General features: G+C 53.2%; 7 protein-coding genes across 7 annotated transcripts; 4 read left to right on the top strand and 3 right to left on the bottom strand.

Moving 5' to 3' along the window:
• Positions 1-2: 2 nt before the first annotated feature.
• Positions 3-3,954, top strand: CAOG_00925 (hypothetical protein). Its single transcript, XM_004365739.2, has 6 exons — positions 3-1,343; positions 1,441-1,662; positions 1,777-2,060; positions 2,183-2,519; positions 2,604-2,696; positions 2,821-3,954. The coding sequence occupies exons 1-6, from the start codon at positions 120-122 to the stop codon at positions 3,907-3,909; spliced, it is 3,249 nt and encodes a 1,082-aa protein (XP_004365796.1). The 5' UTR covers positions 3-119; the 3' UTR covers positions 3,910-3,954.
• Positions 3,955-4,156: 202 nt separating this feature from the next.
• On the top strand, positions 4,157-6,815 carry CAOG_00924 (hypothetical protein). The gene is made up of 3 exons (XM_004365738.2): positions 4,157-4,638; positions 4,951-6,332; positions 6,498-6,815. The coding sequence occupies exons 1-3, from the start codon at positions 4,364-4,366 to the stop codon at positions 6,650-6,652; spliced, it is 1,812 nt and encodes a 603-aa protein (XP_004365795.1). The 5' UTR covers positions 4,157-4,363; the 3' UTR covers positions 6,653-6,815.
• Positions 6,767-11,118, bottom strand: CAOG_00923 (coatomer subunit beta). The gene is made up of 6 exons (XM_004365737.2): positions 11,095-11,118; positions 10,809-10,829; positions 8,285-10,282; positions 8,069-8,163; positions 7,353-7,953; positions 6,767-7,230 (listed from the first exon to the last, which is right to left on the bottom strand). The coding sequence occupies exons 1-6, from the start codon at positions 11,095-11,097 to the stop codon at positions 6,949-6,951; spliced, it is 3,000 nt and encodes a 999-aa protein (XP_004365794.1). The 5' UTR covers positions 11,098-11,118; the 3' UTR covers positions 6,767-6,948.
• A 117-nt stretch (positions 11,119-11,235) lies between these two features.
• Positions 11,236-13,956, bottom strand: CAOG_00922 (serine/threonine-protein kinase 24). Its single transcript, XM_004365736.2, has 7 exons — positions 13,754-13,956; positions 12,984-13,458; positions 12,689-12,874; positions 12,417-12,562; positions 12,184-12,256; positions 12,051-12,100; positions 11,236-11,942 (listed from the first exon to the last, which is right to left on the bottom strand). The coding sequence occupies exons 1-7, from the start codon at positions 13,843-13,845 to the stop codon at positions 11,432-11,434; spliced, it is 1,533 nt and encodes a 510-aa protein (XP_004365793.1). The 5' UTR covers positions 13,846-13,956; the 3' UTR covers positions 11,236-11,431.
• Positions 13,957-14,806: 850 nt separating this feature from the next.
• CAOG_00921 (5'-3' exoribonuclease 2) lies at positions 14,807-19,481 on the bottom strand. Its single transcript, XM_004365735.2, has 6 exons — positions 19,362-19,481; positions 18,930-19,048; positions 18,586-18,724; positions 18,403-18,487; positions 15,876-18,294; positions 14,807-15,774 (listed from the first exon to the last, which is right to left on the bottom strand). Exons 1-6 carry the CDS (start codon positions 19,443-19,445, stop codon positions 15,030-15,032), a joined length of 3,591 nt encoding a protein of 1,196 aa, XP_004365792.1. The 5' UTR covers positions 19,446-19,481; the 3' UTR covers positions 14,807-15,029.
• A 245-nt stretch (positions 19,482-19,726) lies between these two features.
• Positions 19,727-21,214, top strand: CAOG_00920 (hypothetical protein). Its single transcript, XM_004365734.2, has 6 exons — positions 19,727-19,843; positions 19,912-19,995; positions 20,082-20,165; positions 20,240-20,323; positions 20,385-20,468; positions 20,586-21,214. Exons 1-6 carry the CDS (start codon positions 19,767-19,769, stop codon positions 21,151-21,153), a joined length of 981 nt encoding a protein of 326 aa, XP_004365791.2. The 5' UTR covers positions 19,727-19,766; the 3' UTR covers positions 21,154-21,214.
• A 655-nt stretch (positions 21,215-21,869) lies between these two features.
• On the top strand, positions 21,870-23,694 carry CAOG_00919 (prohibitin-2). Its single transcript, XM_004365733.2, has 5 exons — positions 21,870-22,025; positions 22,417-22,498; positions 22,620-22,699; positions 22,853-23,423; positions 23,538-23,694. The coding sequence occupies exons 1-5, from the start codon at positions 21,917-21,919 to the stop codon at positions 23,557-23,559; spliced, it is 864 nt and encodes a 287-aa protein (XP_004365790.1). The 5' UTR covers positions 21,870-21,916; the 3' UTR covers positions 23,560-23,694.
• The last annotated feature ends 62 nt before the right edge of the window (positions 23,695-23,756 follow it).

Raw genomic sequence — 23,756 nt, 5'->3', positions numbered from 1 at the left:
TTTGAAAAAACAAGTGGATGACTGTCTGAGCACCGCAGTCCTGTTTTTTTCTAAGATTTTCTGAGCGTTTGAGTGTTTTTGGTTCAATTTCAAGCAATCCATCCAAATCAGCGCCGTCAATGGCGGACTCTACCAGCATTGCCAACAGCCATTCGCATGCACATGCACACCATGCATCAGAGTCCTCCATGCACCGTGCTGGTCGTGCTGGCGGGACAGAAGTGAGTGCTGCTGTTGCTGCTGTTGCTGCTTCAACTGCTTCAACGGCGCCCAGCAGCCAACGCACCAGCAGTCCGAGTCCCACTCCTCATCCGAATCCAAACCCGAGCAGCAGTCTTAGTCCTCATAGCACAGGCGCAGGCTACGCAATGTTGAATGCAGCTGGCTCCCGCATGGCGTCGCCCCGTTCTCACGCTCATACGAACGCGAGTCATCACCAGCTCACGCAGCAGCGCCCGCAAGCCATGAATGGTGCGCATCATCATCACCATGCAAATGGCTCGTCATCACAACCACCAAGACAAGCGTCTGTCTCCAAGCCCGTTCCAGGCATCCCAAATCGCACGAATACTGCTGCTCAGACTGGCTCAGCGACAAAGTTGTCTGGATCTGAACAGGGATCATCGCCGTCATTATCATCACTGTCATCGTCTCATCATGAGCACGCTTCTACAATGAATGCTGCGTCGCGTTATTCCGCGTCAAACACGCCAAAATCGCCAAGTCGGACGACGATGTCCACTCGCTCAACTCCGCCTCAGTCGCCACAACGCCAACCACAAAGTCAGACATCTCGGATGCAAGCGGGCGACACTGCCAGAGCGCAATTGAATCCTGCGTCAGCTCCTATGGCTCCACAACAAGACCTCGAGCCCCAACAATCCCAGCATGATGAATCAGTTCCGCATCAGTTCAACCAAGACCAAGAAGAAGTCCCTGAAGATTCCCGAGCTGAAACAAATGGGAATGTCGCGAACTCTGCTGACTCTCACGTTGAGGAAGTCGTGCCTACTACCAAGCTGCTAGACTCGACACAAGAACTGTTTGAAGAGCCATCGTTCCTACACACACAGCCTGCTGCCGAAAATTCAATCACCAGCGATGACTCTGCAAGCAAAACACCAACACCAGGGCTACCGCGCCCCGTTGGGTTGAGTTCTCCGCGAAAGTTTTCCGTTGGGGCATCACAATTCAAACCCGTCGGCTCACCAAGCTCCGCCGCCAGGACTGGCCACGCTCGTATTTCGCGCCCGTCTCGTGCCGGCTCGTTGGAGGACGTGATGAACTCTCCGCAGAGGCTAGCTGAGTTTCCAGACTCGAAGAACATTGACGAGCGTGGACATGTATGTTGACAGGCGTCCTGGATTTTAAAATGCCTTTCGGACGTTGAGGGGCGAAAGCATGGCAGAAGGTGTTCTCAACTGTGTCGATTATGCGCAGGTGTTTGTGGCTCTAGGAGATCTCACAAAGTTGGCGTGCGATGCCTGGATGGTTCCCACGGACGAGAACATGGTGATTGAGAGCTGTTGGAGCAAAACTGGCTACATTGAGCCAGGCCCGAAGCCCGCGGATTGGAAGAATGATGGTGTGCGCATCAAACGGGTGGACACGTTTTCGCCGGACTTGAGCGAGCCGTGGCTCGTGAATGTTGGAGGAATCAAGGTACGCGCTTTGCTCAGCTCTGGTTGGCGTTGTTGTTTGACTCCCGCGCCGTTGCTGAATGAGTTTGATATTCTTTTCCCTTCCTCCTACTCCTCCTCCTCCGGCTCTGCGCAGCTTCCAAAATGCAACCTGTGCCATGACTCAACCGCAGTTGTGCATTGCACACAAGACGACGCCGATTTATGTAGCAAATGCGACACGGAGGTCCATTCCGCCAATGAACTGGCGAGCAACCACAATCGACACTTTTGCCAGGACATTACATGGTACATTGAGGGTGCCAAGCTCTTCTTTCAAGAGGTCTCCGCGCACTTGAAGCGCTCCGAGCCCCGATTTCGTCGGGCAAAGCATCTGATTGGTCTTCCACTCGTCGGTACCGGCAAAGGCGGAGCAGAACAGTCAGTGCCGATTGTTCTTTTTATTGTCGTATTGGATTGGTGCATTGGGACTGAATGTAGCGCCAGAGCGTGGCCTGGCTCACCATTATTTTTCTTGCGTGCTCTCTTTCTCCTTGGACCAGAGCCGCTGGAGGTGTCGTGGCCCTGCTCATGCCTGTGCTGTACAACGCAGCTCGTCTGCACAGAATCGACATTTGCCTCGTCCTGAATGACCGCTCCAAGTTTGCTGCGATTCAAATTCTGCGACGGCGCTTTGAGGAAACGTGGGAATTGCTCGACTCAGAACTGATCAAGCAAGCTCAGCGCCTTGCGCAAGCAGCCAAGAGCGGTGACTTGGTCCTGTTCCTTGGTGCCGGCAGTAGCACTGGCGCTGGTCTGCCGTCCTGGAGCGGATTGATTGATGATCTCGCGAGTGAGGCCGGCATGACAGCTGAAGAACGCCATGTCCTCCAGACGATGGTATGCATTTTTCAACTGGATTGCTTCAAAGCGGCTCGTCCGATTGCACTTGCCTCTGACCTCATGGAGGAATGGCTTTTGTAGAACTATCTCGACAGTGCCCGAGTGGTTGAGCTGCACATTGGCGGTTCGTTGGAGCTGGCAAAGGCGGTTGCGCGTCGCGTTGCTGTGAAGCAGGTAACGAATGCATACCTCTTCTCGTTCAACGCACACACATACACACACAAAACAAAGTGATTTGGCATTCTCACCTCTGTCGTTCGTTTGTTTGTTTGTTTGTTTGTTTTCCATTCTTCTGCAGTGCACTCTTGCCTCAGCTCTCTTGGCGGGACTCCCCGTCAAAGAGGTCGTTACGACGAATTACGACCAAATGTTTGAAATAGCGTCGCAGGCGGCAAATCTCCGGGTTGCCGTGCTTCCGTACTCGGCCGCCTCGAATTGCGACCGGTGGATTCTCAAGATGCATGGTTGCGCCAGTCACCCGGAGGACATTGTCTTGACGCGCGAAGACTACATGCGCTATGCTACACGGCGATCGGCCCTTCAAGGCATTGTGCAGTCGCTGCTCATCACACGGCACATGTTGTTTGTGGGATTTTCGCTGCAGGACGACAACTTTCATCGCGTCGTTGACGAGGTGCGACGCGCCATTCGAAGCACTACGAGCAGCTCGGCACCCGTCGTTTCCGCAGCGGCGATCGTGAATGATCTCGCGAGTCAACCGGCAGCCTTGGCGGGACTAACGGCACTCGCCACCGCTCCGCCAAAAACCAACGAGCCGTCGATACCGGTTGGCTCGGCAAGCACCACCTTGGCATCTTCGACGGCAGGCAGCCTGCCCGCCACCATCAGAGCTGGAACCCAGTTCGGCACTTCCCTCACGCTCATCCGCAATCGAATCGTCGACATGCTGTGGAAAGATGACCTGTACATGGTTCCCATGCAAGCAGACGCAGCTCGCGATCGCTCTTCCTCCATCTCAAGTAACCCTACCATCCACAGCACCCACAGCCAACCGTTTGACAGTGCGCAGGACCATTTGTCTGAGGGCAACCAGAACCCGGCCTTCCCTCCGTTCTACGTTTCGACCGACTCGATTGCCATCGCAGCCCGTCGCCTCGATATTTTCCTGGATTACCTGAGCTCCGAGGCTTCCACCACAGCTGCCTATCTGCTCAAGCCACAGTACGATCCGCTCCTCACTGAGGAGCAGCGTTCTCTTCGAAACGACATTATTGAGTTTGTCAGCAACGTCTCCGCGGATGCTCGTCTCTCCAGCGAATGGCATGTCGTTTGCGGCATGATTCGTGCTCTTGGCGGCGACCACCTGCTGACCGACGTTGTTACTCGATCGGTGCTACATGTCGAGTCGCAAGCCGGGAAGATTTAGGCAGAACGCGCTTTGAATGTTCACTCGTCATGCATGTATGTACAGCATTTTTTCGTCTATACTAATTTTATTTTGACCTTCATTGTTCAACCACCCAACCATTTTCAACGCAAAGTCACCATCTTTTGCTGATTTTCTTATTCCTTGAAATTTTTGGTCTTCCTCGAAATCCTTTTTTTTTTTTTTTTTTTTTTTTTGATGACAGTTTTCTCGCCAATGCAATTCCCAGTCTCTTTTTTTTTTTTTTTCGATTTTCCGCTGAAATCTATTTTGGTGCTCCACACACGAATTTGCGACGCATTCATCATTCGCCTGAGGGATTCACAATTTCCGGCCATTGAGAATTCTCAATATTTACTTGAAAAACAAATGTACGAGGCGGCCAGAAGAGCAGCGGCAGAACCTCGACGGCAGCGGCCCCGAATTGCCGAGTGCGGCCGTGTCTGCCTCCCAGATGTCTGCTAGCAATAGCATCACGAGCAGTTATTTCAGCTCCAATAATGGCACAAGTAGTGCGAGCAGCAATAGCAGTAGTAGTAGTAGTGGTCGTCCATCCAGCAACCTGGCCCTGCTGTTCGTTCAGTCTTCTTGTTCCCCAATGCCGCTCGCCAGCAGCAGCACGACTGCGCCTGCTCCAGACACCTTCCTCAAGGAGCGCTTCCTGTCATTTCTGGCAGAGCTCATGCCTGATGCGTGTGTTGAAAATGTCATCGAGAGCTACATTGTCAGGTCAGTTGCATCGTATTGGAGAGTGGGAGAGAGAGCGGGAGAAGTGGCGGGAACAAAAGCCGATGAGGAGAGCCCAGTCCAGGTTGCGTCATGCCTGCTTGCCCGCCCCCCCCCTCAAATTGAGCAACATGCAAGCTGGTGAACACAGGGGAGGCGGCATGCGAGGTTGCGACGCACGGGGTTCATTCGTTGGATGTTCGTTTGAGCATTTCCCGCCAAAACGCTCACTCTCCTCCTCTGCCCACTGCCCCCCCCACCCCACCCCCGCCTTCGTTAACGAAATCGTACCTTGTACTCTCTGTCGTGACACAGTTTTCTGAGCGACTTGTGGACTGCGGGCGACTTTTCTGCCGACTCGTTCGAATTTGTCGACTTGCTGAGCATGTATCTTCCGGGCTTTGAGCAACTCGTCAATGGTCCCGAGGCCGTTCGTGGATTTCTAGAGTTCTTGCAGGAATATCACCGCGAGCACCAGCTGTCCATGTCCGCCCTGTCAAGTGTCCCAAGCACTCCGGATTCGGCCTTGTCCGTCTCACTCTCCAATTTGAACGTGCCGCCGACCTTTGCGACCGCGTCTGAAGTGTCATCACCACAACCACAGCCAGCGTCACAGACTCACTCGAGCCCGGCAGGTCCAATTTCAGGTGGAGGAGCACCAGCACCCCAACAACTCTCGCCCTTGGACGTGCCCGTGTCCCCGCATCCCCTGGGTGGACTGCGATCCGAGACGCTGGCCTTGTTCACAACCGGAACAGCGTCGTCCCCGTCCCTATCGAGAACTCGAGTGCTAGAGGCTGGGAATCTGGACTCTGGGGACTCGGCACTGCGCAAGTCGGACCCAAGCACCCCGAGTGCGGATTTTGCCGTATGTGAGCGCAAGCCAGTGTCCTATGCATCGCAGCGTGCTGATGTCGCCCCCGTGGATGGCATTGCATCGAGCGCACACGTTTCGTCAACGGCAGCAAATCCATCTTCAAAGTCACAGAAAAATCGCAACGCATCCCACCAGCAGCAGCCCACCAAAACCAACAAGCAACAAAAGCAAGCACCCTCGCCTGGCGCAGGCGCCGTTGCTACTGCACAACCTGAACGACAAGATCCGTTGGACGAGCAAGTCCACAACCTCTTGGCGCTCTTCCCACATCTAACTCTCGATGTGATTTCTTTCGAGCTTGCTGCAGCCGGTGGTGATGTTTCTGCCTGCGCGGAAGCGCTTGTTCAGCTGCCATCGGAAACCGACAGCGCCAAAGGAGCGACGTTGAAGCCTTCGAAACACCAGCGCGAGTCGAGCAAAAACCACCCACCAGCAAAGACTACCCCTCACCCGCGGCTTGCCTCGACAAGCACAAAGGGTGCGCTTTTTCATAATACAACGGCTCCTGTGGTTTTCGCCAAAACCTCCAGTTCGGAGGACACTGCGCCTCCCTCCGCGCCGAGTCCCAAAATTGCGGCGTCAGCATCCTCCGATCCCGCTGTTGTAGCGATGCTCTGCGAGATCTACCCCCATGAAAACGTCTCAACCATCGAGTATTATTTGGGTCTTTGTAACAACGACCCCGACGCCTGTGCCGCTCGACTCAGTCAGGCTGCTTCATCCAGCGATGCAACCCAGCACAACAAATCAAACCTGCAAACATTTGGCCTTGCGGATGTATGCTCCGAGACCCTCGATACAAAGACGCGTCAAGTCATGCGTAAGTGGCAAGCGTTCGCGAGTTTCTTGGTGGTTTGTTTTTTGTTTGGGGTTTTTTTTTTTTTTGGTTTTTTTTTTTTGTTCTTCTTTCTTTTTTTCTTTTTTTTCTCGCGGTGTGCATGACTTTACGTTTTGCTAACTTGTGCTACTGTTTCCGGCTCAACAGTTGATCGATACGCCATCAAAAGCCACGTCGAGGGAGAAGAAAACCGAATTGGAAAGATTGACACAAGTCGCGTTTGGGATAATCGCAAGAAAATGATGCGTTTCCGAGACAACCGGATTGTCACCACGAAAGGCAACAAGGATGTGATTGCATGATGATGGCGTGTGGGGGGGGGTGTTTTCAACTATCAAATGAATAGCGACTGGGTTAATCTGGCATGGCGCTGTATGCTTTGGGCAACATGAACTATGGAATACACGAAATCCTGATGATGGAGACTGAAAATGTAATCCCAAACAAATAACAAGTACGTTGACAGCAAAAAAAAAAGAAAAAGAATTACAGTCAGAATAGCAACACAATACAAACTCATCGACAATAACAGCAACAAAACAAAAAGAATAAGCAAGAAGAAAACTTGATGTTTCAATGAACGCTGTGTGCCACAACTTTACTCGTCGCCGAGCAAGTCATCGTCATCGTTGAAGTCTCCAATCTCGCCCACATCTTCGTCAAGATCGATATCAAGATCGTCGCTAGAGGAAACAGCGAGAGCGCTCTTTGCAGGGGTGTTGGGCGCGGTCGAGGCCGCAGATGCAGGGGGAGCGCGGGGCTGCTGTGGAGAGGCGGGAGCCGAGCTGATATTTGCCGAAGGCAGCGGCGAGCCGGGCGCTTGAAGGCCGCCACTGGGTGCGGCGTGGGCAAGCGGTGTACGTTCAGGGGATGCTGGCTCCTGTGAAAGCGAGAGGGGAGAGAGACCGCGATCAGAAGGTGAGTCAAAAGTCCAAACAGAAAAAACGAGAAGAGGCGAGAAGGGGCGAGAAAAGGACACAACCACAAACATCAAAAACTTACAGCAATTGGAAGCGGAGGAGTTGAGATACGCTCAGGAATGGACTCCTGTCGGACAGCGGGAGCAGGAGCTGCTTGTGCTGGCTGTGGCTGCTCGGGCGGCTGTTGTGAGGATGGTTGCGGGGCTTGTTGGGACGGCGGAGAGCCACCGAGGAGCTGCTGCTCGAGACGAGCAATGGCTTCCGGAGAAAGCTGCTTGACTTCCTCAATGACGTTGCGCGAGGGCTCGTCCTTAAAGTTGGCGTACTGGCCAGCGGGGACGGGTCGCAAACGCGTTGCCTTCATCAGTCGCTCGGCAGTGAGCGCAAAGCTGAGATCGGGGAAGAGATTCTCGTACTCCATCGGATCGGCAAGCGACTCGGCGGCCTTCTTGTTGGTGGTGGCGAGATTCTCGCGCCATAGTCGCACGACGCTCGAAACTTTGCTGGGCAGGTATGTACGGGCAAAGAAGGCTGCTTCGGGCAAGCGACCAGTCGAGCAGAGCAAGTCCAAGCAGTGCTCGAGATCGCCTGTCAAAAAGTAGCAGACAAAGGCAATGTTGTTCTGACCGACATCGATCGCAAGCTGGCCCAGCTTGTGGATTGAGTTTCCATTACCAATGCAGCTGCGTAGCCAAGACAACCAGCAAAAGATGAGATGGATTCAGCAGATAGATGGATGGAGTTTCAAGGAAAGTACCAAGAACATGCAAGCAGATGAAGGAGGAGGAGGCGACGTACCTGAACAGCAGCAGCAAGCCACCAAGATCTTTTGCTTGGAAGAGACACTCTTCGGCCAGGCGCAAGTCCCAAGCACTGAAAGCGAGCTCACCCAGCTGGATGAACGCAGAGAAGACATGCCAGTCGAGTCAGACACACACGCACACAAGAGAAAAGGAGGGAAAAAAGAGCAAGCCGAACTTCTCCTGCCACGAAAGAAAAAATAAAACCACTTACCTGTCGCCACTTGAGCTCAGACTCGGCGTGCTTGGCCATCTCGTAAGCCACGTTAAGCTTCTTGAGCTGGACAGCGAGATCAAACTTGTGCTCAAGATCGTCACTGACTGCTAGTGCCTGCTCCTTGAAGCCCTGCTTCTCCAAAAAGTGGGCGACGCGGTTGCGTTGCTTTGGAGGAATGCGCGGCAGAATGGCTTCGGCGGCGGCGAAATCTTGGCGCATGACGGCAGTTTCGTACTCGAGCACAGACACCGAAAGGTAGAAGCTAACAACGTTCAAGTCCTTGTCGCAGAGGTAGACACGGTTGTGCTCGGCGATGTAGCCGAGCAAATAGAGCGGCGAGTCAAGGTGGGCCAGAGTGACGAGCTCGCCTCCGATAAAATAGTTGACACGGTTCTTGGCGCTAGTGTAGAGGAAGCAGTCGCCGACCCAGACGCCGGTGCGAACAACGTCAGAATGATCGCCAACAGAGTCAAAGGAGGTTTCAATGCCTTCGTCGGGGATGGGCTGCTTGCTGTCTTGGTGTTGCTGAACAGCATCGCGGTTGAAGCGCAAAATGTAAAAAGCATCGTCGGTGGTGAGGGCTACGAGCGAACCGCTGTCAGACCAAATCACAGACTTGGGCACGAGGTCGATGCGACGAACCAGGTCGGTCGTCTCCCAGTCGTAGAAGGCGATAAAGTTGGATGCGCGAATGCCGAGAAGCGCGCCGCCAAAGATGCCTTCGGCGCTAAAGTCGGGCTTGATCACCTTGCGCTCCTTAAAGTTGCGGAAGATTTTGATGGTCGAGTGGCTCTCGCGGGTGGCGTACTCGCTGGAATCGGCCGACCACACAAACTCGAGAGCGCTGCCAAAGGCCTTGTTGCGCCAAGCAAGCGCAGTGTAGATCGTGTACTCGCCATCGCCGCAGACCACAACAAAGCGGCCGTTCGGGTTGTGCGAGAGCGTTTGAGGATAGACCTCACAGCTGCCGAGCTCCTTGGTGCTGATGGGAATGCGCTCGCCGTCCTCGACCTCAGCAGCGCCGTCAGCAATGGCCTTGATGTTGGCTTGCTGAATCTCTGAATGGCGCGCCCAGATAATCTTGCCGGACGAGTCCATGGACATGGCAGGCTCCTCTCGGCCGAGCTTGATGACGATTGTGCCCTCGTCGTAGCCCAGCGCGATGGCGTTGGATCCGCGGAGGTGAGCAATGGCCCACACGCGCTCCAGGCCGTAGTTGAGCGTGCTCTCCAGGCGGTACGTGTTGGCGTGCCAGACACGAATCGTTCCGTCCTCTGAGCCCGAAAGAATGATGGGAAGCTCGGGGTGGAAGCACACAACAGACACGTTCTGCGAGTGGCCGTCGAGGGTTTGGACGCAAGACTTGTTCTGGTAGTCCCAGACCTTGACGAGGTGGTCGTCTGCGCCAGAAACGAGGTAGGGCTTCTCGCCTCCCTCAAAGTAGCTCACAGCGTTCACGCCTCGTTCGTGGCCCTCGAGCGTAAAGTTGGGCACGGACGAGCCGAGCTGCCAGACCTTGATGGTCTTGTCCAAAGAGGCGGAGGCGAATGTGTTGGTGTCCTTTGGGTTGAACGTGACCATCATGACATAGTGGGAATGGCCTTCAAAGACCTGCACGCACGTCCAGTTGCGATCCCAGTCCCAGAGCTTGATGGTCATGTCGTCGGACGATGTGAGCAAGTAGGGAAGAGTGGGGTGCACGGCCAGCGAGCGAATGTAGTCCGAATGCGCCTCGAACGAATGCACCTTCTCGCTCGTGTTGTAGTTGAAGACACGAACAGCCATATCATCGGCGCCGGCAACAATCCAGTTCTTGCGAGGAATGAAACGAACGGCGCGGATGGGCAACTCAGTCACCTCAAAGGTCTTGACCGTGACCTGCGTCTCGAAGTTCCAGATGTGGATGGATCCATTGTACAACGAGCAGACCACCCACGGCTCAACCGGATGCAAGTCGACGCTCTTGACACGATCAGAGCGCGCCGAGAGCTTTCGCTGCGTTGTAGTATTTCGAGCAAGAAGGAGACAAGGTCGGGTGAGTCGCACAAAAAGCAAGACACAAGGACGAGTGTATGAAAGTCACACGCACAACCGTGAGAAGGAGGTGGTCGAGTTGACGGGCGACGAAAGTGAGGGGAGTGTTTTTGTTGGCGATCTCTGCAAATCGATTGAATGGACCAAAGGGAAAAAAAAAAAAAAAAAAAAAAAAAAACTTCCAGCCAAAGCCGTGGTGAATTGAAAGGGACTTGTTGGGTGGCGTGTTGTGATTGGGCCGTGCGCGCCACTTTACGGGGAGCGAGTTGAGAGTGAGACGAAGGAAGAGAAGCGATTGTGGCGACGCGGGGCGAAGGGGGGTGAGACTGGAGGGGGAGGAGTGAAAAACGCCAGCTCGACAGAAACGCAATGGAACAATGGACCAGAGCAAGTGAATCAAGGACGAAAGAGGGGGAGGGAGGAGAAGACCGAGGGAACAAAGGGGTTGCGCAGAGGGCAGTGGATGGCGGATATAATGGAGTCGTACCTTGATGTCGAGGCGGAGAGGCTGTAGGGGGAGGGAGCAATCACACAGAACGAAGAAGAAAAAAAACGAAGAGATCTCAAAGTCAGCGAAAACCCCATACAAAATCATCCAACAACCAGAGGGCAATGAGACAACAGTGAAGAATGGCAAGAAGAACAAGGGTGCTTGGATGACAGAGATCAAACCGAGCCGGGACGAGTGGAACGCGTGGTTCCAATGTGGGGGTTGAATGGAGAACAAGCGAAAAAAAAAAAGCAAAAAAAAAAAAAAAAAAAAAAAAGCTTACCATTGTGAATAGGAAAAAAGCAAAGAAAAAGAAATGAAAAGTGACCCAGCGACGACCGTGTCTTTGTGTCCTAGTAGTTTCGAAAGTCAAGTCAGGACCTTGAGACAAACCTGGAGAGTTGCTTTGAATAGTGAGGGGTCTGCGTTTTTTTTTTTTTTTTGTTCTCCATTTCAGAGTTTGTCATCAGGCCAAGCTGGCAAGAAACTAGAGGGGGGAAAATACGCATCTCATCACAGTACATCAGAGAAAACACATACACACGCAAAAAAAACCGCAAATGCAAGGTGAAGCCGACGTCACAGGAACGCGGCAATCTCAAAAACCATATCCATTTTGGCTACTTGAAAGCCTTGCCGTCCACCTCAACACACTTGTTCATCCAGCGCGCAAAAAGATACTCTGCAGTGCCTCGGACATTGGCCGCAGTGCTGCCGCTTGTGGTAGCAAACGTGCCGCTTGGGGCAGTGGAGGGAGTGACGACACCGTTGCGACGCAGCGTTACGCCGGCTGCCTGGTCTGCTATCCGATCGACCAGACTTAATGCCACACCTGGTTGGGCAGCTTCCGCCCGCTGCAAGGCTTCGGCGAGCAACACGAGTGCCTTGTTGCCTTCGGTCGATTCTCCCTTCAGCGCCTCGATCGAAGGAAGAAGCAGTCCCGAGAGTGCGCTCAATGATGAAGTCTTGACATCAACAGCATCGCTAGTGTTTGAGGGTGTGCCGGAAGCTGCACTCCCTGTCGTGTTCGCCGAAGCGCCGCTAAGCGTCGGGTTTTCAGTGCGCGAGTTGATTGTCGAATAGATGGAACTCTTGTCGGTGCCTGAAGGTCTTGGCAATCCACCTGCCAAGCTGTTGAATCAGAAAATGGAAGAGCAGAACATGATGAGCTTGATGGCCAAACCCGAGAAGAGAGGGCGGAGGGAGGACACACGCAACCAGACAGCTTTTTTTTTTTACCTATCATCGCCCAACATGGTCGAGTCGCTATCTTGTCGTTGTAGCGCAGCCTAGTAACAACCGAATGAACAACAAGCTGTCAATCAACAGACGTGTTGACAGGGGTACAATAAGCCTGGAATTGGTCTCTCACCTTGCGTTGATGTTTCATTGTTTTGACTGTTTCGTAAATCCAGGCTTCTTCATCCGCGTCGACGGTTGCAGCACTGGAAATGTCGCACGCAAAATCCGATGCAAGACAAGTGAGACAAGCATTGCTAGCGGAAACTCAAACCGAAACCGAACCAAACAAACCGAAACAAAACAAAACAAACCGAAACAAAACAACAAACCGAAACAAATCGAAAAAAAAAAAGCGAGGCTCACCTTGAAGCGTTGGTCGAGTCGCCGTGATCTTGTTCGCCCTGGACAGCCACCCATTGCTGATATCGCTCGACTAGTTCTTGGAGATATTGCGTTCGCTTTGCGCGAACGATAAAACGGTGCTTTAGCAGCTCTCGCGCCGAAGGACGCTGAATGTCAATAAACAGCAGCAAAACGATCGTTCAGCTGCAAGCTCACACAAAAACGAAAGAGCAGATAGCCCACAAGACCCGCTCAAGCACAGCAAAAGCAAAACGAGACGGAATCAATCTTACTTCGGCAGCATTCTTGTTCAAGCACAGTGCTACAAACTCTTTGAAGGCTTTCGTAAACATGCCGTGAAGCACTGGAGCAGGGTCCTTGGGAATGATGAAGAGTACCTTCATAGGATGAATGTTTGCGTGTGGTGGCTCAGCCTTTGCCATTTCAATTGCGGAGATGCCCAGCGACCAGATATCAGCCTAGGAAGATGAGAGAAAGGATAATGTGTGTGAGTCAAATCAGTCGAAAGTGGGGCAAGTACCTGTCGCACACACACACACACTCACTCACTCACTCACACACACACACCTTGCAATCATAACCAGACTGCTTGATGACCTCAGGTGCCATCCAGAACGGAGTGCCAACAAAAGTGTTGCGCTTGGACATGGTCGAGGTCAACTGACCAGAGACACCAAAGTCGGCCAGCTTGACCTGGCCGTCGCTCGACAACAGTACGTTGGCGGCCTTGATGTCACGATGAATTTTGCCATTCTGGTGGAGGTAGTCCAGGCCAAAGAGCATCTCGCGCATAATGATGGCAATGTGAACCTCGTCGATCGGGCCGGGCTTGAGCAGCGTGAGCACCGAGCCGCCGCCGAGGTACTCCATGATAATCCACAGCTGCGGCCCCTTGCAGTACGACCCAAAGTACCGCGTCACATACGCACTGTCGCATTGCGAGAGGTGCGCAATTTCCTGCTGGATGTCCTCAATGTCGTCTTCGGCCGCCTCGAGGTCGATGATTTTAATCGCGACGGGCATCCGCGAAGTGCGCTCGATTCTGCGACAACGACAGCCATGCAAGCATGCAAGCGCACAGCAGCAAAGCAAAGCAAAGAGGGGTCAGGTCAATACGCAGAAGGAAGAGGAAAAAAAAAAAAAAAAAAAGGCTGGAATTGCATTGAATTGCATTGAGTTGACTTTTGCGTCAGTCCACTGAACGGTTTCCGTCGCCAGTTCAACAGCTCAGCAGCTCGAACAGTCGCGCTTGCCCCACATAGTTTGGATTGAAGAACAGGACAGGCCGCTTCCGCTCCCCTACGAACGAAAGCAGCCCCGGTTGACTTTTGGCTTACCCTTTGAATACCTCTCCAAAGGAGCCCTTGCCGATGCGCTCCTGGCGCTCGTACAGCTGCTCTGGGTCGATTTTCATGAGTCCAGACGCCATGATCGCAATGAGGAAGCGGGAGATAAAGTCGCTGCTTGCTGCTTTGCTTTTTGCTTGTGTGTTTGAATTGAAGCTCAAACAAATAAAAAAAATTGAAAAAATCGAAAAAATTGAAAAAATAAAAGAGTGCGGTTTGTGCGGTTTTGGGCGAAAAGTCTGAGCTTGGCATGAATATGATTGGGGAGCGAAGAGGAGGGCAGGATTGAAAAGGTTTTCATAAAAGTAGAAGAGTGGTGACGCTGGCTGGCTGGCTGGAAAACTCGGCTTCATCTCTCTCTATCTCTCTCTCTATCTCTCTCTCTCTCTCTCGCTCTTGGGTAACCCATTCGCAGTATCGCTGACTCTGTCATACTCATTTAATATTTGGTATTGATTGATTGATTGATTTGGCTGCAGTCCTCACGCACAGTCACTTTTCCAAATCCAAGGTAAGCCTGTCTATGCAAAGTGTATTGGGATGCATTGGGGCTTTCGCGTCCTTCCCAATCGCCCTCCCAAACCCCATGCACCTTCCCCCCCCCCCCATCCCCCTTTTGTTCCAACAACCTTCATTGCTCGCCTCATTGCGTGTCCTCGATCGCTGGCTGCTGGATTCGAGCTGCACTGCAACAACTGCCAAGCTAAAAGCAACGATCTCACTCTGTTTCCATGCTCTTCCTGCTTGCTGCCGTGTTGTGGTCGCCGGCTTGGACTTGAACAGTGTTTCGCTCGGGCTCGTAATTCGAACATCATGAACTTGCTCAACTGGACCATTCCCGGCGGCGCCCTGATTGTTGCTGTTGCCTTGCTCAACGCCGTCCTTGTGCAGGCCATCAAGCCCGCCGCTGCTGTCGCCCCAGCCGTCGCTGCCGCTGCATCCAAGAACTGAAATCCTTTTTTGTTTTTAACCTGAGCATGGGCTCGTGGAAGAGGGCGGGGAAACTCGCCAGGGCACTGAGCGTGCTTTTTATGTATAATACGTCAAACATTTTCATCGTTTTGATGCTTACATGCATGGACACACACACACACAAACAGACACGTACATCGCAGACATGACAAACACAGAGGAGAGGAGCTCTCGGTCAATGTTCAGGACAGCAACAGGACAAGAACTGGAATTGTTTACTACAAAACATAAAAAACGAAGGCCAGTGCACCCGAAAGAGTGGAAAAGGGATACAAACAACAAGAGTCGATAAAGATTAGCGGCGAGCGTACGGCGAGGTGCCTGGTCGGGGCTGTTGGTAGCCGCCTTGCTGAGGACCGCCGTACTGCTGCCCCTGATTCTGGTGGTGCGGCTGTTGTTGCTGCTGCGGCGGATAGGATTGGGCCGCAGGTCCCGTGTAGTAGCCTTGCTGCGGAGGTCGACCGCCGTGGGCACGCGAATCGTACCCGTACTGAGGGGCGGCGGCAGGAGGCGCAGACGCTCCACCATATCCTCCGTTATAACCTTGTTGGTGTTGGTGTTGTTGGTGGTGGTGTTGTGGCTGCTGCTGCTGGGGTGGCTGCACATAGTGAGAAGGCAGCGGGCGAGACGCGTACGGAGAATTGCTGGCACCGCCGCCGTATCCTCCTCGGTGGTTGTCGTACCCGCCACGATGGTTGTACTGGCCACCGCGGTTGCCCTCGTACCCGCCACGGTTGCCCTCATAACCGCCACGGTTGCCCTCATAACCGCCGCGATTGCCCTCATAACCGCCGCGATTGCCCTCGTAACCGCCGCGATTGTCGGAGCCATCATGGCCGCCACGACTTCCATTGAAACCACCTCGACCTCCGCGGTATCCCCCGCGGTGCTCGTAGCCGCCACGTTGCTCGTAGCCACCGCGGTCTTCACGCGGGTAGCCCTGGCCACCTTGATTTCGGTTTCCATAGTAAGGATCGAAGCGTTGTTGTCCATTGTTACGACGGTCATCGCTGTCGTGGCGCCGGAAACCACCACGATCGCTACAAAGATGATCGACCAAAAAAAAAAGAACACCACAAGTAAGCGAGAGAGTTCGTACCAACATCAAACACAATCCAATCTCAAACAAAAAGTAACATACCCGCCGCCGCCGCCGCCGCCAGAGTGAGGAAGCCAGGCTGGGTTGAGAGACATCTGGGGTCGGTTCATGTCGTGGTTGATGACATTGTTGTGTTGGCTGTATCCACGCATTTGCTTGTTCTTGCCCTCGAAATCCTGAGGCGTAAGCAACGGCGGGGGACGTGTGGCGGCGGGATGAATGGTCGCCTTGAAGATGAAATCACGGGGATACTCTGGCATAAAGTACTTGGCACTGATTGCTTGGTTGTTGTCGAGCGACTCTTGGCCAAACTCGAGGAGAGGAGAGATGAATGTGCTACCGGGAAGACAGACCGCATCATCGTGATCGAGCTTGCCAGCCATCTGTTGGAACAGCTTTGGTTCGATTTCTGTGGGCAGCGGGGGCGCGCTGTTGCTGTAGATGGTGCACATGCTGTCGAAACCGGCGTGCTTGTGTCCCACGTAGACAACCTCGTATCCGAGCTTGTTTCGCTCCACCTCCTCGGGGCGGAGGTCGTCGTACACAGTTTTCAGGGTATCCAGCAGCCGTTTTTCTTCAATGAAGGGCAAAAGCACAACGCCCATCCATGCAGCCTTCTTGCCGTTCATGTCGACCTCAAACTCGGTGGGATAAAAGTCGAGGATTGGGGACTCGTCGTCGCTCATCAGCTTGGCCCACGTCTTGGGCACAAAGTTGCCACTGGCAGCGGGAAGCACGCCCATCAGCTGCTCGAGCGGACGGAAGGGGCGCGGTCCTTTGTCGAACTTGGTGTTGACGTTGGTGGCGGCGGGCAAGTCAGACGCGAACGGAGCGTAATGGTAGGGATAATACCACTTCCACGACGGCACGCCCTGGTAGTAGTACTGCAGCACCCAGCAGAGCCCTTCGAGATACGCGGCAGCCAGCTTGGATCGGAAATCATTGTCGTCGGCAGAAACGTGGAACTTGTTTTGGTAGTAGCGCTCCTTCCAGCCTTGCTCCCAAAGGCGAACCTCGTCATTGTCACCGCCGTCCTCGCCATCCTCATCGCCGCCGCGCGCAGGGGTGTTTGAGCGTGACGAAGTGGATGCCCGAGCTAGCGCGGGTGTCGCGGTGGCAGCTGCAGCGGGCGCTTCTTCAGCAGGCGCGGGCGCGAACGTAAACTCGCTGGCGAGCGAGTTGTCACGAGAAACGCTTGGTGTCGTATCTGTCTCCGAGTGAGCTCGCTTTACGCCTTTCGGAGGCTCCTGGTCGGTCGCCATGCTGCTGCTGGTCTCCACAGGCGCGTCGCCGCTGGTCGCCGCGTTGGCCGCCTCAGCTGCAGCGGCATCCAAAACACTTTCCGTCGCGTTGCCGCTGAGGGCAGCCTTGAGTGCCTTGGCAGCGTCGCGATTGGCAGAGTTGTCGGGCTTGATCTTTTTCGCTTGGTGGCCCTCGGCGTCGCTCTGCACAGGCGGCTTTGGAAGTGCAGATGAGCCAGACGAGTGAGCAGGGCCTGATGAAGAACCAGGAGGATGGGAGAAGAGTGGGGCGCGTTGAGCAGGCGAGCTCGAAGAAGGGCCCCCGAGCTGAGACAATTGCATGGAAGGAGACCAGGTGCGTTCGCTCTGTTCGCGACGCTTGCGGTCTTGCTCGCGACGCTGCTCGTTTCGCTTCTGGCGCTCGTCTTCGGAGTGCCGGCGTTGGAAGATGCTGTCTTCCATGGTGCCGATCTCGCGGAGAATCTCGAGGGCACGCTCAACAACAACCTGACCACTGTCGGTGATGAATCCGCCCATGCTCGGCAGGCGGCGACGGTAAATGCTCAAGAGCGTCTCGAGGGCACCCTCGCGGATTTCGAGCGAGGGGAGGTGGGGCAAAAAGTCGTTTCCGACGAAAAAGCACATAAACACCCAATCGTCGATCGCACGCTCAATGTCAAACTCGAACGGCAGCCGCTCGCTAATGAGCAATTCGTGCGAGAGGTACTCGCGGAGAATGGGAATCGAGATGAAGATAAAGTTTTTGGGCCCGCTTGCAGGGGCGGCTTCGACGGTAGAGTCAGGCACGGAAGCCTCTCCGCGGCATTCGGTGCTCTCGTGGCCCATTTGGTTGCAGATGCTGCAGGGTTTCGGTGTGTTGGGCACAAACTCCTCTCGAATGATGGTAAAGCTAATCTCGTGCGTTGCCAAGCCGAGCATGATGAGATCGGCGTCCGCGCCGTACATGACGTGCTTGATGTTGGGATCGTACTCGGGGTGCGCACGCTGATGGCGGATGTAGTCCATGATTTTGTGCTCGCCCTCGCCGGGAACGTTGGCGTCCGAGAGGATGACCTTGATGTTCTGCCAGCCAGGATCTTCCATCAGCTTTCGGTGGATAAAGTAGCGGAGACACACAGCCAGCTGCTCCATGAACTCTGTGCCGGGAGTGATGCAGTTCGAGTCAAACTTGTGGCCTTTCTTTTGGGGCAGTCGAACGCCTGATGGAGGGCAAAGGGAGGCGGGGAAAAGACATGGAGCAGACAGACACCGGATTTTAAGAAGAATTATTCCATTGGCAACCGCAACAAGTCATAGAGCATTCGTACCATCAGCTTCCAACTTGGCGCGCAACTCGGCAAGCTTGGTGGCGCTTTCGGCAGCCTCTCGGACGGCGCGGAATCGGCGAGAACGCTAGCGAGGCGAATGAAGTTTGATCAAAGTTAGTGTTGCTGGCCCAAGGGGAGGGGGGAACGGTGTCTTGTAATGATTGTCATGGGCGCTTGGATTACCTGCTGGTTCATCTTGGCACGAGGTGCAACGCCGTCAATAGCCATGTACACAAGCTTGCGGGGGCGGACGATCGCGAAAATCCGCTCAATGTATTCGAAAATCAGCACCATCATTTCGTCCTCGGACGCAGGCGGCGGTCTGTCAAACAACAGATTTAGACCAAGATGTGTGAGTATGCCAACCACAATGCAGACCATCAAACCAAAAGGAGTTGGGTGGAGAACGATTCCAAGCATGGCGCAGCAAACAGAATAGGCCACCACGAAACACGGCACCGAGTAGAGTGACAAGCAAAAGCGACGCCTTTTTTTGTTTTGTTTGTTTTGTTTTCGTTGGCATGTACCTGTCGATGGGGTGACAGCATGGGTGGATGAGACCGTTCATGTCAAGGTAGAGGTTGTCAAACTCTTGCTGGTTTGGGTTTGGCCTGCTCGTGTCGATCGGGACCTTGGTGCCATTGATCTGTGAGACACAAACACAAAAGCAAGCACACACAAACGTGAGTTGGACGAGTGAGCGGGCAGAAGCAGTGCGAAACGGGGGTCAGCTCAAAGGCAACGCAATGGAAACGACACCAAAAAAAAAAAAAAAAAAAAAAACTCAGGCAATGCAAAACGCTCTCTCTTCTCTTTCACTCTCCCATCGACCCTTTTCCATGTGTGGAGCATTCAACGACGCTCATGTCCTTCGTCCGTCGCGCAACTCTCGCTCTCTCTCTCTCTACTAGGGTGACTCTCGATTCAAGAGCATGCGGGGGTGTCAGCTTGCGCAGTACCACTGTCGACGGGGTCTCCGCGCATGGCGTAACAAGCTTTGGGAACTTGTTCGACAAGTAACGAAACATTGCCGGGACACCCATGATTGATTGCAAAGTGCTTCCTGTTTGAAAACAAAATGTTGGACTGAGACAATGCGATACGACATGAAATGAAATGAAATCAAAAGTCAAATACTCTTCATGGTACTGCACTCCAGCACCAAAATTCAATGCAGTTCCCCGTTCGTCCGCCACGGCGCTCACAGAGTACGGTAAAGTATGCACATGAAAGCCAGGTATGAATCTGGAAGAGAGCACGATTCGACAATAGGGCCATTGGGGGGCATTGAATCTACTTGAGGCCTTTTTTGGTGAGCGACAGTCCTTGTTGGTTGTTAAGCTGTTTGCGCCTGCGCTCTCCCAATGCTGGCGTATCAGAGCATGACCGAACGACAGCGCCAGTTCTATGACAGAATCAAGAATGCGAAAAAATGTCACAGGTGAGATCCAGCCGTGTTTGTTGGAAAGTGTGTGTGACAGCGCGCATGTTGACAAAGCGGAGCAACAGACTGTGCGATGAACTGATTGGCGTGGCTGAAGCTCGGGCGATCGCTGAGGCTCTTAAAGCAAACAAGACGCTGAGAGAGTTTCGGTATGAAGGTTCTCTTCTAACTGATGCATGTAAGGGAGTGGGTTCAGCCGAAGGCATTGAGAGTGCTAACTGCTGGAGAACAACAGTCTGTCTGGAAATCAGATTGACGATGCTGGTGCGCAGGCGATTGCCGAAGCACTCAAAGTGAACAAGACGCTGACTATCCTGTTGTAAGTTGACGGATGCATGCGAGTGGGGTGGCTTCAGCCGAAGACATTGAGTGCTAACTGATAGAGAGCAACAGTCTGGACGTGAATCAGATTGGCGATGCTGGAGCGCAGGCAATTGCCGAAGCACGCAAACTGAACTCACACCTGAATTGGATCAAGTAAGTTGCTGTGCGCTTTGTCAGTCGGATATTGTTCTCCTGCTCACCGTTTGGGCGACAGTCTGCGATTTAACTGCATTGGCAATGTTGGCGTTCAAGCGCTCGTCCATGCCTGCACTGGCGACAGCATTCTAACGCGACTAGAGTAGGCTCTCGTCCCTTGACAATAGAGCCGATTGTTGATGCACATGTTTCTTAAATCGATGGTCTGGATCTTGCTCACGTCTTCTTGGGTTTTCTTGCCTGCTTGATGGTTGCGCAGCATCGACTACCAGATAAATCCTCTTGCATTCTCCTTACTTCCACGATTTGCAAGTGCTGAAGACGTTCAGACCGTGTTCCACTTGCTAATCAGCGGACCGGAGCTGGAGGATCAATCGGCAGCAGCTCTGCCCGCACTGCCAACCGAGATTGCCGAGCGCCTCATGAACGAAGCGCATTACTGGCAAGGTGTACAGCACATCAAGCGATTGCGGTCTGTTTTTGGCAATGAGGTCAACGATGTTTTGAAGGTCACAGTGCCTGAAAACGCAATCCGTGTGAAAGCAATTCAAGTGTTGCGTGAGAGGACGACGCCTACCGACAGCACCGGTGACCGCGAGGTTAAATTGATTGTCCGAAATGACAGATGTTTTCCATACAGTTTTACTGCGAAACCGACTGCTCTCAGCTCGACCTTTGACCTTCTGACGATCGAGCCAGCGAGTCATCCCATCGTTGGACAAATAGGCGATGGCTCGGAAGTTCAAGTTCGATTCAGCCCGTCTGCCAAGGATGCGCTATTCGAAGCACTCAGGGTCATATACGACGATCAAGGTCGTCGTTGGTGAAGTCTGTCTGTGGATGCACTGTAGCCTCTGATGTCGAATACAGCGAAGCGTGATCTTGCAATATCCAGAGTCGTATCGTATCCGTACAGCCGACGAGGGTAGGATTTAGTGTATTCCAGCGTATTGGGATGCTTTTGGATAGCTTGTCATTGCGCATTTTTTTGTACAGTACTTTTGAACGAAACCAGCAAAAAAAAAAAAAAAAAAAAAAAAAAAAAAAAAAAAAAAAAAACACCCCTAGCCAAGCATGAAAACCTACATTGCAAGACGATCTTTCGCTTTCACCCGAGAAACGCCGTCCACCAACACAATCGCACAGAACCACACCCATCACCACATCTAAATAACATCTATCACGTAGAACACAATTAAAACGATACAAACGCACAAAGAACGGTCGCAAAATCACCTCGACAAGCGGCAATTCTCAACCAAACAAAACCGGCAAACCTTTGATGAGCCGCACCGGGACAGCATCGCCTCAAAGGACGCGCTCAACCACCAAAATTTAACAAGCAATGATATTTCCAACCGATCAGCTAAGCAAAGCGCACGATCAGACGCTCCAATCACTGACGTATCGGCTCGTCTTTCGCAGGGTTTGGCACTGCATCTCGAAAAACACTCAATTTTCATCGACATGTCCTATTCACCGCCACACAATCATGCAGTACGCCAAAAAACCCAAACACGATTTCACGATGAGCGAAATTGGGCTCGGCCTCACTCCACTTCCAACCACCATCACTTTTTCATCATAATCATGGCTGGCGCTGCTCGAATGCTCTCCAGCCGTTTTGCTGGCGGCGCTGCCGGCACCCTGTTCCTTGGCGCGGGTGCGCTCTGGGGCCTGTCCGAGTCTGTCTACACTGGTAAGTCTACACACAAGTTGCACATTGCACCCAACCGTCGTGTCTCCGCAGCAGCAGCAGCAATGGACGCTGCAATGGACGGAACGGATTTGTCTTGGCGGTCCAAGGGCTGCTTTCCCGAAACGCAGGCAGACTTGTTCTTCGTTCTGGGAGCACACAGACAGCAGCTGGTGATGACGACAACGCAACGTCAAAACGCGTCCGATCGACTGCGACTGGGAGAACATGACCGCCATGGGTTTGGAGCGGGAGGAGGGGAGGAAGAGAGGTCAATGGAGATCTCTCCATTTTCTATTGCGCTTCATTGCTTGGAACGCATTTTGGCTTTGGCTTTGACCTGGAGTCACTCACTCTCTGATGCGTTGTGGTCGTGGTTGGCCAATCTTGACAGTGGACCAAGGTCACCGCGCCATCATTTTCAGCCGCCTCGGTGGCGTCAAGGACGAGGTATACGCCGAAGGTCTCCACTTCAAGTGAGTTTTTGTAGCAATCGTCGATGAGTCTACAACGGCGTTTTTGATATGGGTATCCGATAGTGGTACAAAACACTTACAAACGTGCCATCACGCTTCTGGCGCATTGTTCACAATCAAGGGTGCCGTGGTTTCACCATCCCATTGATTTCGACGTTCGCTCAAAGCCGCACCGCATCACATCACTGACAGGCAGCAAAGGTACCTGAATGTTGCTATTGCTGTGCAGATTGCATTGTGCGTGTTGATGGAGCATGCGCAATCTCCAGGTCTTTGAAGTCTCCTTTGTTTTTTTTTTTTTTGTTTTGTTTTGGAGCTCACGCCTTTTGCCCCCCCCTCTCATTCCGCTTTCAGATCTCCAAATGGTCAACATCACCATCCGTGTCCTTTCTCGACCAAACGTCAACCAACTTGCCACCGTTTTCCGACAGCTTGGTCCTGATGCCGACGAGCGAGTGCTCCCGTCGATCGTCAACGAGACACTCAAGAGCGTGGTGGCGCGCTTCAACGCTTCCCAGCTCATTACCCAACGCGAGAAAGTCAGCCGCTTGATTGCCCAGCAGCTGATTGATCGCGCTACAGATTTCAACATTGTCATTGACGATGTTTCGATTACCGACCTTGGCTTTTCGCGAGAGTACAGCAGCGCCGTCGAAGCCAAGCAAGTAGCACAACAGGAGGCACAACGTGCGCAGTTCATCGTCGAGAAGGCCAAGCAAGATCGACAGGAGAAGATTGTCAAGGCCGAGGGTGAGGCAGCTGCAGCCAAGATGGTCGGTGTTGCCATCCAAAAGAACCCTGGTTTCCTTCAGTTGCGCCGCATCGAGGCTGCACGCGAAATCGCCGAGAGCATTGCTCAGTCGCCCAACCGCGTCTATCTCGAAGCCGATACTCTTATGCTGAACGTGTTCTCGGAGAACGACAAGTGAGTAGAGGGTGTTAAGAGTTGAGTTTTTATCGCGCCCTGTCTCTCACTGATCTTGTTTGCGTCGTGACACACTCTGTCTACTTGCTCTGACACCTAATTCCACGAATTCAGGCCTACCGGCAAGCGCAAGTGAACGGACTTTTTTTTTTTTGGTTCCCGAGACAAAAACAATGCCTGTTGACTTTGAATTTCGCTTGGATTCGGTTGGTTGTGCATGTGCTGTCGTACCATACGTTTGTAATACACTTGCATCTATTGCACAGTTCCACCTCCCTCTTCTGCATAAGTCGTGCGATTTTGTTTTCGCCTCACACAACCAATCGTAGCTTC

The sequence above is a fragment of the Capsaspora owczarzaki genome (assembly GCF_000151315.2).
Source record: "Capsaspora owczarzaki ATCC 30864 unplaced genomic scaffold supercont2.1, whole genome shotgun sequence".
Classification (NCBI taxonomy): Eukaryota; class Filasterea; order Ministeriida; family Capsasporidae; genus Capsaspora; species Capsaspora owczarzaki.
This window is presented reverse-complemented; position numbering and strand designations above follow the sequence as displayed.

Coding starts and splice junctions, on each gene's coding strand:
- CAOG_00923 (XM_004365737.2), bottom strand. Junction 8,164..8,284: donor CTGAGCTCAAGTGGCGACAG/GTAAGTGGTTTT, acceptor GCGTTCATCCAG/CTGGGTGAGCTCGCTTTCAG. Junction 7,231..7,352: donor CTCCTCCGCTTCCAATTGCT/GTAAGTTTTTGA, acceptor TCGCTTTCACAG/GAGCCAGCATCCCCTGAACG.
- CAOG_00919 (XM_004365733.2), top strand. CDS start 21,917: ATGGCTGGCGCTGCTCGAATGCTCTCCAGCCGTTTTGCTGGCGGCGCT. Junction 22,700..22,852: donor ATCACTGACAGGCAGCAAAG/GTACCTGAATGT, acceptor TTCCGCTTTCAG/ATCTCCAAATGGTCAACATC. Junction 23,424..23,537: donor GTGTTCTCGGAGAACGACAA/GTGAGTAGAGGG, acceptor CCACGAATTCAG/GCCTACCGGCAAGCGCAAGT.
- CAOG_00924 (XM_004365738.2), top strand. CDS start 4,364: ATGTCTGCTAGCAATAGCATCACGAGCAGTTATTTCAGCTCCAATAAT. Junction 4,639..4,950: donor ATCGAGAGCTACATTGTCAG/GTCAGTTGCATC, acceptor GTCGTGACACAG/TTTTCTGAGCGACTTGTGGA. Junction 6,333..6,497: donor AAAGACGCGTCAAGTCATGC/GTAAGTGGCAAG, acceptor CCGGCTCAACAG/TTGATCGATACGCCATCAAA.
- CAOG_00922 (XM_004365736.2), bottom strand. CDS start 13,845: ATGGCGTCTGGACTCATGAAAATCGACCCAGAGCAGCTGTACGAGCGC. Junction 13,459..13,753: donor TTTGGAGAGGTATTCAAAGG/GTAAGCCAAAAG, acceptor TCGTTGTCGCAG/AATCGAGCGCACTTCGCGGA. Junction 12,101..12,183: donor CAATGAAACATCAACGCAAG/GTGAGAGACCAA, acceptor GGTTGTTACTAG/GCTGCGCTACAACGACAAGA.
- CAOG_00921 (XM_004365735.2), bottom strand. CDS start 19,445: ATGGGTGTCCCGGCAATGTTTCGTTACTTGTCGAACAAGTTCCCAAAG. Junction 19,049..19,361: donor CGGAGACCCCGTCGACAGTG/GTACTGCGCAAG, acceptor TGTGTCTCACAG/ATCAATGGCACCAAGGTCCC. Junction 15,775..15,875: donor GGCGGCGGCGGCGGCGGCGG/GTATGTTACTTT, acceptor TCATCTTTGTAG/CGATCGTGGTGGTTTCCGGC.
- CAOG_00925 (XM_004365739.2), top strand. CDS start 120: ATGGCGGACTCTACCAGCATTGCCAACAGCCATTCGCATGCACATGCA. Junction 1,344..1,440: donor ACATTGACGAGCGTGGACAT/GTATGTTGACAG, acceptor GATTATGCGCAG/GTGTTTGTGGCTCTAGGAGA. Junction 2,520..2,603: donor GCCATGTCCTCCAGACGATG/GTATGCATTTTT, acceptor TGGCTTTTGTAG/AACTATCTCGACAGTGCCCG.
- CAOG_00920 (XM_004365734.2), top strand. CDS start 19,767: ATGCTGGCGTATCAGAGCATGACCGAACGACAGCGCCAGTTCTATGAC. Junction 20,166..20,239: donor AAGACGCTGACTATCCTGTT/GTAAGTTGACGG, acceptor AGAGAGCAACAG/TCTGGACGTGAATCAGATTG. Junction 20,324..20,384: donor TCACACCTGAATTGGATCAA/GTAAGTTGCTGT, acceptor TTTGGGCGACAG/TCTGCGATTTAACTGCATTG.